Source organism: Coniophora puteana (genome assembly GCF_000271625.1).
Source record: "Coniophora puteana RWD-64-598 SS2 unplaced genomic scaffold CONPUscaffold_6, whole genome shotgun sequence".
Classification (NCBI taxonomy): Eukaryota; Fungi; Basidiomycota; class Agaricomycetes; order Boletales; family Coniophoraceae; genus Coniophora; species Coniophora puteana.
This window is the reverse complement of record NW_006913058.1, coordinates 780702-791397: the sequence shown is the minus strand read 5'-3', so window position 1 is coordinate 791397 and position 10696 is coordinate 780702. Positions and strand designations below refer to the sequence as shown.

The 10696-nt window shown below is 51.3% G+C and overlaps 4 protein-coding genes across 4 annotated transcripts; 2 read left to right on the top strand and 2 right to left on the bottom strand.

The window, feature by feature from the left end:
- Positions 1–1797: 1797 nt before the first annotated feature.
- On the bottom strand, positions 1798–2941 carry CONPUDRAFT_55972 (replication protein A subunit RPA32; the record flags this gene model as incomplete). The annotated part of the gene is made up of 5 exons (XM_007770044.1): positions 1798–1954; positions 2008–2200; positions 2293–2451; positions 2487–2652; positions 2705–2941. The coding sequence occupies 5 exons, from the start codon at positions 2939–2941 to the stop codon at positions 1798–1800; spliced, it is 912 nt and encodes a 303-aa protein (XP_007768234.1).
- A 423-nt stretch (positions 2942–3364) lies between these two features.
- Positions 3365–5917, bottom strand: CONPUDRAFT_137217 (arginase deacetylase). The gene is made up of 7 exons (XM_007770367.1): positions 5266–5917; positions 5009–5209; positions 4901–4957; positions 4705–4853; positions 4443–4654; positions 4125–4389; positions 3365–4064 (listed from the first exon to the last, which is right to left on the bottom strand). The coding sequence occupies exons 1-7, from the start codon at positions 5822–5824 to the stop codon at positions 3615–3617; spliced, it is 1893 nt and encodes a 630-aa protein (XP_007768557.1). The 5' UTR covers positions 5825–5917; the 3' UTR covers positions 3365–3614.
- A 1114-nt stretch (positions 5918–7031) lies between these two features.
- CONPUDRAFT_153688 (uncharacterized protein) lies at positions 7032–7902 on the top strand (the record flags this gene model as incomplete). Its single annotated transcript, XM_007770366.1, has 4 exons — positions 7032–7207; positions 7260–7303; positions 7360–7513; positions 7575–7902. The coding sequence occupies 4 exons, from the start codon at positions 7032–7034 to the stop codon at positions 7900–7902; spliced, it is 702 nt and encodes a 233-aa protein (XP_007768556.1).
- A 1587-nt stretch (positions 7903–9489) lies between these two features.
- CONPUDRAFT_165357 (uncharacterized protein) lies at positions 9490–10494 on the top strand (the record flags this gene model as incomplete). Its single annotated transcript, XM_007770365.1, has 4 exons — positions 9490–9695; positions 9748–9791; positions 9849–9999; positions 10069–10494. 4 exons carry the CDS (start codon positions 9490–9492, stop codon positions 10418–10420), a joined length of 753 nt encoding a protein of 250 aa, XP_007768555.1. The 3' UTR covers positions 10421–10494.
- Between the last annotated feature and the right edge of the window lie 202 nt (positions 10495–10696).

Here is a 10696-nt window from a genome sequence, read left to right as displayed (position 1 = left end):
CCAAAAACGCGGCGATTTGGGGGTCACTTGGCAGATGGGAAAATCTTCGGCAGGGCAAGTGTTGCCAGTCGGTCAGACAAATGACCTTGGAACAAGTTCCAAAAAAGGCAACTCCGGCGCCGCGTCATCCCGTCTGACCGACTGGTTTGGAGTCTGGTCAAAACCCCCCAAAATGTCCGGAAAAATCACCTGGCCTTCCGCTGCTGGTCGGAAAATGTCCGGAAACTGGGATCTGGCCTCAAAATCGGCAAATTTTGGCCTGGTGTCCGGATTGTGGCATCTGGCTTGTCTAAAAGCGGTTTTTAGAGAGTAAAAGCTTGATTTTTTGCTCTAATCAATGATTTGGTAGATGCTGCACTTCAAATATGGTTTTATTTGTTGTGATAATGGGGTTTTGTGAACATGGCACGATGACGGTTCGAACCCAAGACCTCGTGGTATTGACGCAAAAAGGGTAAAGTGCATAGATACTTATCCATTCCGCCACAGGGCCATATTATCTTTCCCGATGTTTGCGTATATGACTACATGACTACATAGCTCGAGGACGCCCCCCTCACCAACACCGCCGCCGACGACGGCGACGACGAGGATTAGTAATACACCATTCACTTCACAGCACACAATCAGTACAATCCCAATTTCAAGTAAGGGTTAGATGCCCTTGCATGAGGCTAGGAAAAAATGCTACTAATGGATGGGACCATTCAGGTTAACTGGCGCGGGATCACTTTCGGACGGATTTTGGGCAGGGCTTATTCGTAAGAATGTTATTATGTAAACAGCTGGACCGTGCCGCACGCCTTCCCAGAGGATTGGGAGACCAACATTGCATTAGGGTAGTCTCGTGAGTCATGGTCGATTGTGGACCAAAACTCCTCGTGGCACCGCTCCCTTGATTTGTCCGGACGCGCACCCAGCCTCCCTCACGCGCCAGCTCAAATGTCCGTATCCTGGACCCGGCATAGGTCGTAAATCCGGCTCAAACTCCCCAAAATGGGCCTAAATGTCCGGAAAAATCACCTGGCCTAGGTGTCCAAAAAAGGAAATTCGTGTCCGGATCGGCACCATGCCTCAGTGCTGATATTCGGGGGTCCTAGAACAAATAAATATCTGTTTAGGCCATCACACTGACGCATTGGGCACGGCGAGAATTAATGAGATTGCTGCATGGCCCTAGAGGACCCAGGAACAAGGGCCACTGCCCAAGTGCTATGACTCTGTCAGACAAGAATGTAATTCTCCAAGAAGCACGTTTTCACCCTGCTCACCGTCATAACATTGGACGAGGGACGGGGGATAGATTGATGTCATCATGAGCTTCACGAGAAATAGCCCCTGTCTGTCTGCGTGCACTTTATGATTGTGAGTGCATTTACCATGGCCGACATAGATATTGGAGCTCCAATATCTACAACAAATGCTGTTTGAGAGACCTGCTCCCTTGTCGTGAGTTTCGAGTTTTAATCTTACGATTGGCTGTTTCAAGTCCTAACTGCGGATAAGCATCAAGTCCCAATCAAGTCTAACATTTTCTTTCGACACCTATGCTCAGGGAATCATTGCGGACTAGTAAGTAGCTAGTATATTTTAGCTTACACTGCAAAATGTCGGGCTCTCATGAGCTATAGACTGTTCGAAAAGGCCGAGTCAAGGCCGAGCAGTAGGTCATTATAGCGAGTTAAACTTGAAGGACAGTCAATTCCAAATATAATCTGGAATTGAAAGCAAGCCACGGACGCTGCAAGTCTGATATTCTAGTTTGCTTCATTAGCCGAAACTTAACAAAGATTATGTTTAAGGAAAGGTATGAAATCCTAGACCCCACGGAAAGGGCGAGCGGACCCTGAGATGGTATATTAGGAATGGAGAAAGGTCCTGTGTGAGTTGGAAGTGTGACTCGTCGACGGTAGAGTAGATCAGCCCATCATTCATCAATTGTTCTAACGCTTGGCTAGACTAGCCGGTCAGCAGAGTCAACACTTGAAGGCTTCCACTGAATCTCACTCTAATGCCAGAGCAGTGGTCTCCAATGCTCCAAGTATTGCTGCTGAGTCGACGCCTTCCTCTGTTGCTGGCTGATCCTTTATAAACTGAAGTATATTCTGATTTAACTCGGAAAGATGAGCCCATTGACTGTCGATCAGTGCTCCGCCATGGGATTGGGTGGCGTCGTCGGATTGAGCAACAGAATGAGATTCTACAGTCTCTGATGCCTGCTGCTCTGGGTGGAGGGGCTAAAGGAATAGTTAGGATCGTGCAAAAGCCATAGCAGCCTATATGGACCATCACTGACCGGTCCTCGTTCCCGCATCATGGTGGGCGTCACCGCCTCACGGGGATGAAGATCAATCTCATCTGCAGATTTCGCGGGTCGAATGTGGTTGACGTTGATGTAGCGCGTGCTACCGAACATCTTCAAGTTGCCCAGCACACGAACATAGGTCCCTTCTCTACGTATTTAGGTAAGACAGGAGGACAAGTACTGTAGACAATATTCACTTGCTTTATTCCCGCTTCTTTATCGGCATCTTCTTCTAGGGACGAATCCGTCTGATGACGCGCTTCTATGCGACCCGTTCCATCATCAAGCTCGTACACATGATTAGTTGCCTGGTTCTGGACGGATACAACATGTGCGACACAAGTCACCTAGTCAAACACTGGTCAAAGCATATCCATAGACCAGGAGACGGTAGCTCACATGCCCTATTTCCATGTCTTCTAGCATCCATTCTGCGTCAGAGTGGGCTTGGGTTGCATTCAGAAGCTGGGAGATAGTGAGTGGACGAAGGGAATGAGAGACATCGCTCCTCTTAAGCAAGATCAACAAGAATGATAATAAATGCGAGTAAGCACATACGCGCCCAGCAACACCGGAGTTTCCCGCAACGCTGCCGTAGGGCGAATAACCTCCGCCGTATTCGTCCGCTTGAGACATACATTAGTCGGAATTTCATTCGATGGAAAAGATCAGGAGTTTACATTGACTCATCGAGTACTGTAACTTTGGAGTACTATATCGCACCTGCCAATGATGATGGTTGAAAGCTGGCTTAGGTTCCTCAAAGAGTGAACGACGAGCAGAGTTGCTGCCAACAGCCGACTTTGGAAGGCCGACGCGTTTTGGCACTTTTGCGGTGGCTGTGCCAAGATCTTTACTCCAGCGGCACACATCTTCAGCACACATGCTCAGATCTCAGACAGCCTGACGAGCGTCCATATTTCGAAGTTCTGGGGTCAATTAAATGTTTTCTCTAAAAACCCACTTCAAGTCTGCACCCTCTCACGTGCACGTCGTTCAGTAAACTTACATATCTCGTTATATACTTTCAATTTCATCCGACATCTCCCACGAAGGCCTGCTAGAGTGGTATATTAGTTTAACCTTGTATGCGCTGTAGTACAGTAGTTATGAATAGACGGAAGTGTGTTCCTGCAGTCGCAGACTTAGACTAGACCCTCCAAGCTTTGTCCATATGCATCAGAGCCTCTGTATATAGTACAAGAGATTCTGAGGGATCACGATTCAGAATAGCAGACATGTATGGCTGCAAATATAGACAGCAAAAAATCACACAAGACCGATGCAAACTAGAAAGCAAAATCACGAATCATGGCGCATCCGCCGGGGGTCGCACACGCAATATCACCTTCGGAAGCTTCTTTGAGGGCGCTCCGTCCTCTACCTTGACCTCCTGCTTAACGTCTCCTTCTGAAACACTGCTACTAGAAGACCATGACTGGTCCGGGGCTGACCCAGTGGTAGGTGACGATTCCTTGTCCGAGAGCGGCCGACTGGCCTTGGGTGCCTTCTTGGCAGCACTCTTGCCCCTTGGCGATGCAGCCGGAGAAGTCGTGGAGCTGACGCTGGAATCTGGTTTCTTGCGGTCCCGCAGACTCCTAGAGCTGGAGCTGGGATGCATCCAAGCCTTCTTTGAGGACGAAGACGATGTAGGCTCCATGAACGCAAGAATCTCTGACGCTCGGCTGAGCCATGGTTCTGAGGCAAACGTGCTGATAGACTGGCGACCTCCTTTGCGAGGTTTTGTGGCTTTCTCGAGCTGAAAATCAAGGGTATTAGCATCGCATTCAGATGTCGGATGAGGGAAACGAAGAATTACCTTAACTAGGTTGTCAACGCTCCACCAGTCCTCGTCAATTGCGCCGGCACTTGGATCGACGAGCCCGCAAAGATGGGCCATCGCACCGCTTTCGAGGGCTCTATCACTGTAGCCGCCCTCAAGAACACTAATAACTCTTCCGCGCGCGTAGCGCTCGGCGGACGCGCATATCTCGCGTGTGAAGCGGTGGTAGAACGATGTCGGCACCTTGCGACCATGCCGAGACATCGATTCGTACTCGTGTTCGCAGGCGTCGAAGCCACAGCTAAACGCACTTCTGTGTTAGAGCAAGTAGACGATGAAGCCAAGGTACATCACCTGATAAAGTAGATAACATCGTCGCCTGGACCACCCGTGTTGTTGAGAAACTCTTCAGCTTTTGAGAGAAGCCTCCGATACTTCGAGCTGTATAAGGTTCCCCAGAAGTGTTGGTCCGATTCGTAGGCTTGGAGGTGAATGTTCTCGATGTGTTGTCCATGTGAGCCGTGGATGGAGACCGACGCAGCTTGCACGAGTTCTGGCTTCCCGTCCTGGTTTACCGATCGTATCAGTCAACAAACTGGAAGGAAGGTGTTGGTACCTCGCAAGGAAAGGATAGAACGTCATGCAATGATCCGTAGTAGATACGGGGACCGGCATTTTGAGAAGTCCCCGGCGCTTGCTCAGACTCAAGAGCCTGTCTATACGATTCTTCGTTTATCTGCCACACGATGGACTGCGTGCCGTTGCCTAACCCGGATCAGCTATCCGAAAGGCAATGAATGCGTCGCGCTTACCGTGGTGCAAGTCGATGTCCAGAATGACGATTCGATTTATGCCGTGTTTGAGGTGTGCTGTGAGTACTCAAGTCAAAACACAGCCGCGTCGACAATGCGCGAACACACCATGAGCCGCGCCAATCGCGACGTTGTTGACGAAGCAGAAGCCAGCCGGTGTATCCTCTCCACAATGGTGCCCTGGTGGTCGGACGGCGACGAACGCGTGGTCTGAACGCGGATCTCCAGTTGATCCAGACAAGACATCATCCACAGCCTCACAAACAGCACCGATAGCGCCTTGCATCGCGTCGACGGATTCGGGACAGACTAAACAATCGATTTACCAGGTTTGTAGTTTCGTAGCAGTAAAGGTGGAGACGTACGATAGAGATCCAGCGGTGGGTATCCTTCGGGTATCTCGCGACCGGTCTCCACGATCTTTTCTTTACTTGTGCGTGCCCACTCCTTGATATTTTCGAGATAAACGTCACCTTCAATGTCGCCATGTATGTATTTGACAGCAGCGTGGTCGAGGATGTCTACGGTAGCGGTACTTTTGACGATATTTACCCCTGGCACACGTATCCCGGGGGCAATCGCGCTCGTGTCGTCCTTTGCCAGATTCAATCGGCCCAGCGCGGACGCGAGGTCGTCCGGTTCAGACGCGGATAGCAAACTTGAGGCGCCTGCTTTAGCCTCTACCACAGCGTTCCCAGAAAGCCTGCCGGGTTCGGAACGTGAGGCATTCTCGTGTCCAAGCTGACGCGCCGTTGCACCCTCCAGACGAGCAAGCGCTGCCGCGAGGCCGACCTTGACAGCACGCACGCGTTGGGGGCGTTCCACGACGCCTGAGGTGTCGCGCGAGCGGATATAACGGTGGAGAAGACATGCGTCTTGGAGATAAACAGTCGTGTTACGCGTGGCCGACGGGTGAGAAATCATGGGAGATTGCAGGTCTGACGTCACTGTGTCTGCAGGCTTTCTAGCACCGATGTTGACGGAACTTCCACCCTGAGCTGAGGAGGCCGAAACTTGTCCTTCGCTCATCACGGTGGAGAAAATGGGCGTTGATATGGCGGAGATGAATGGTGAGTCGCAGGTTGAGTTATCGGTGTAGTACCTCAAGTTGATAAGGTGTAATTCGGGACAGGCGTCGGACATGCGCGTGCGCGTTCTTTGTCACTGTTTGGAATCCTAGGTGCCAATGTCATCTGCCCCCGGCTTTCACGTTCTGCGGCCTTCCCTTCATCCTACACCGTCTCTGTGCACGCACTTCACCCCTAGGCTCGCTGATTCTCAATCGGTCATATCGGACCTGGCCGCTAAGTTTCTCTCATAAAGTTACTCTCGCAATCTTCCGGTCGATCTGGGCGAAGGGTAGCTCAAAAGAACAAAGAAAGCTTGATCCCCGTGTCCGCACGGCACGAACTGATTATCAACTCAACTTTGCTCGGAGCCCGGCGGCACACGCAGGCTTAATTTCCGAACCCTCGTTGATCCTTGAGGCCTCGAGGAGTGCCTGTGAGTTGCCTATATTGTCCGCCTCGGCTGAGTCAGTATCCTGAGTACGCAAAGCTCTCTATCCACTGGGTGATAAGGCTGTCCGCACCATGGGAATCGTATGCACGCCGTATGTTTATGAGGAAACTTGGGTCCACCTCAGGACTAAATCGGATCATCCATGCTGCTTGCTTGTTGCCTGTGGAGTCCCGGCGCTACTAGTCACTTTTCACTATTTCAATTCTCTCTGCATCACCAACAACTACATCTTGTCTCTGGGTCTGGGCGGAAATATATCTGTCCCTTTTCTGGAGTTTCTATCTGTTAATTCGTGAGGTTGTACACTGGAGAGAAATGCGACAACCTTCGACAAGGGATAAGGGCTATTTTTGGTCTATCTAGCGCACAAACTCTCTTTAGACGCTTGGGCGCTTCTTGGGCGCTTAAAGGCCGTCCATCTGACTGCCAGCATGTTCCGAACGTTCTGCCTATGACGATTGGACCGTCATCTCGCGGTCCACAGAGACAACGTTTCTGCAGCAAGAATAAAGCAATGATGCCGAGTGCGCTTAGGTTTATAAAGACGTAGCGGGGCATGCTGGCTGCATTCACTCCCCACCTCTCATTCCACCATCATCCTCCAATGACCATGTCGATGGGCTCCTCGTCAGTGAACCCTTCGCAGATGGGCACTTGGACAAGGAAGCCTCTGACAGCAGAGCCTCTGTCGTTTGCTGACTCTTATTCTCAATCGACTGGCTCTCGATCGACGGAATCTCGGCCATCGAGATCATGCAGTAGCCCCGACTTGTGCAGTCATCATGCGTATGCTATACTCCCCTGTTAACGTCATTACCGAAACTCATTATCTTTACAGTCAAGGACCTGCTGCTGGTGCGCGATTGTCGGTGAAACTCTCAAGTAAGATCTGTCCCCCTGTCCTTGGTATCATACTGATCACACCCTCGTTTAACCAGATGTTTCCGCGCGCGGGCTCCCCGAACTATCATTCTTCAACCTTCCACACACATTCAACTTGAAGATTAAACTCGGCGGACAATCGCGAACATGTCAAGGTACACTGGCAGGTTTCCGCGATGGCGCCTTTCACTGGGACGGCCCCGAGTATTTGTGAGCCTAGCATCATGCTGTCAGTCTATCATCCATGTACTCAATGTAGCATCAACACTAGCACCGACGTAAAAGGCAACGCCAACATCGATCTCGAAGTCTGGTCCGACCACAACCACGACTACGGGCGCACGCAGAGCTCGCTGACCTCCCTCCGGTTCGACGCCAGCGGCACACACGACGAGTACGGCTGTCTTGAGCACGAAACTCGGACTTGGAAGGCCGTATTTCGCAAGCCGCTCCAAGGAGCCGCTTTCTACAGACAAAGGGGGGCCGAGATCGTGTTCACACTCTCTCTTACGACCATCGGGACCAAGGGGTGGCTGCAGCGAAAGTGCACAGTGCCTCTAAGCTCGCAGGAGAGTCTGCTGAGCGAAGGCTCGGCATGAGCTACGGTGGAAGGAGAGGTGGAATGTGTATGACCTCGTTGACTCGGAGGAGGCACTGGTGCCTGCCTTAGTTTCCTTTGCTGCATCTCAATTTCTATTCTTATCGTTATAGCAAGCTCTGCGCATGCGCAGCTGCATTTGAATTGTACTTCATACACGTGCATATTATCAAGTATGTCTTCTGTGTATACACTGTACGTATTTCGCGCGATGCAACTGGGAGGAGGATGGTATGAGACCGACGCGTACCATATCCTTACCGCTCATTGAAGTAATGACATCACACTGTCCTATATAACGAACCCGTCTCTACCTAAACTGCCGAGGGCCGCCAGAGGGTTTGAGATCTTCGATTTCTAAGGAGTCGAGCTGATGGGCTATTGACCCGAGTCCGTACTGCCACCACTAGTTGGGAAAGTTGTCCGGGTACAACATTCGTGCGATAACCATTGTTTGCTCTTTGGTTTGCTCTATCGTAGTTAGTGGTTGTGATCAGAATCAGAGGCGCTCGTAATTTTACACGGAATAAGTGCGATGAATACGACCGCACGGTCACGGCAGCAAGTAGGTACTAATACGGAGGGGAAATTTGGGAGGGGTCGACCGTACTATGTGGCGCTAGCGTTCGGCGTTCGGCACAATTCCGAACATCCAACCACGCCGAGCGCGTTCTTTGCGCATATTTGGAGCCACATAACCATTCGGATGTCCCATAATTTGCAGCTTGCATTTCTTCACACTTACCTCCATCCTATGCTCGCCATCATCCAGCTGGCGCACACCCCGACGCTAGCGAGGTTCGCCGAAGATCTCACAAGTGGCTAACTCCTGGAAACGCGCCGCTCTTGATCCTCCGTTCGATCTTGGGCAAAGGGTAACTTGGAAAATGCCTGACGCCCGCGTCAATACCACATCTACATGCTACGAGGTTGATTATCAACGCAACTTTGCACGGAGCCCCGCACACTCAGACTTAATTTCCGAGACTCGCTGATACCTGGGGAATGCCTGTAACAAGCGTATGTTGTCCGCATAGCTGAGCTAGTATACCAAGTTCACAAGTCACAGCCCTCTATCCATTGGGTGATAATTCTGTCCGCTTGACGGAAACCGTGTGCATGCCGTATGTTCATAAGGAACATTGGAGTCCATCCTAGGGCAGAATCAAACTTTCCATGCCGTCTACCTGTTGCTGTGGAGCCCTGCAGTTAACAGCAACGTCACACTGCTTTAATCCTCTCTGCATTGCCAACATCGCCGTTCTCTGGGTATATCCACACCATAGTTGTTCTTTCTCCGATGTCTATCTGCTGAGCCATGACTCCTTGCTTCCTGCAGAGAAATGTGGCAAACCTCGACAAGAAATAGGGGCTATTTTGGCCTATCCAGCTGACAAATATTCATTAGACGCTCGAGTGCGTCTTAAGCGCCCAAGCTCAAAATCGTCCATTTGATGCTGAATGACATGTTCTGTCATTACCTATGACGAATGGACTTCACCTCACGGTCCGCAGAAACAGTGTGTCTTGCAGCAAGAACAAACCAAAGGTGCCGCGCATGCTTTATAGTATAAAGACGTAATAGGGCATGCACTGGCAGGCCGCATTCACCCCCAGCTCTGATTCCACCCATCATCTTACCATGACCATGTCTATGTGCTCTCCGTCAGTGGACTCCCTGTCGATGGGCCCTCTGACAAGCGACCCTGTGCCAATTGGTTCTCAGTCGACGCGCTCTCGGTCAATAGACTCTCGGGCATCAGAGTGCCCTACCCCAGACTTGTGTCAAATCCAGTAAGTCAGGTATTTGTATTGCTCCTGTTACCGAAACTTACCGACTTTGTAGTCAAGGGTCCTCAGGAACATCCCGGCTGCTGGTAAAGCTATCAGGTATCAGTATCTGCCTCTCTGGTCCCGATACTGTAGTTAATAACATATTCCAATCAGACGTTGTCGCACATGGACTTCCTGAGTTATCACTGCTGCAACGGCACTCGCACACATTCGATCTGACAATTCGGCTTGGAGGACGTTCCGAAACGCGTCGAGCCGCAGAGTTCCGCGATGGCGTCTTCCGCTGGAACGAGCACGTCTACTTGTGAGCCCCACATCCAAGTTTCTGATCTTCCAGTACGACACACGCGCTCAACGCACCGCGGACACACAGCACCGACGTCCACGGCAGCGCCGATCTCGAACTCCAAGTCATATCCGAACACCACCACGACCACGGCCGCACGCAAAAGAGCACCATGAGCGCCCTCCGGTTCGACCAGACCGGCGCACACGACGAGCACGGGTGCATGCAGCACAGGACCCGGACGTGGCGCGCCGTCCTCCGCAGGCCGCTCCTCGGCGCCGCTTTCTACAGGCACAAGGGCAAAGGCAGGGGCGCCGAGATCGAGTTCACGCTCGCGGTGACTACGCTCGGGAGCCGGGTGTGGCTGGAGCGCAGGTGCACGGGGAGCTCGCAGGGAAGTCGGCAGGGGAGCTTGGCGAGCCAGGCTTCGCGTCGGTGATGTCAGAGGAGGCACTAGGGTGCCTTCTTTGCCAATTTGCTTCGTTGTATGGTATTGTTGCTTCAGTTTTTATCATTACACACCAGTTTTAGCTACAAAGTGCATTTTGTATTTTACGCATCCAACATATATGTGTAGCCACAGCGTGGCTAGCACATATACATATGGTTCCACCTGTTGCAAGGCTTGGATCCACCTTCATGTGTCCCATAGGTAAACTTCTTCCATAAGAGTCACCCGACGCTACGGTCGAACAGTGGTCGTAATGTGCTCACC

What these genes read in the sequence shown, in the direction of transcription:
- CONPUDRAFT_137217 (XM_007770367.1), bottom strand. Translation starts at nt 5,824, where the DNA reads ATGATTTCTCACCCGTCGGCCACGCGTAACACGACTGTTTATCTCCAA. An exon ending in TTCTATCCTTTCCTTGCGAG is followed by an intron (nt 4,655 to 4,704) that starts GTACCAACACCT and finishes TCGGTAAACCAG; the next exon opens with GACGGGAAGCCAGAACTCGT. An exon ending in GCGTTGACAACCTAGTTAAG is followed by an intron (nt 4,065 to 4,124) that starts GTAATTCTTCGT and finishes CTTGATTTTCAG; the next exon opens with CTCGAGAAAGCCACAAAACC.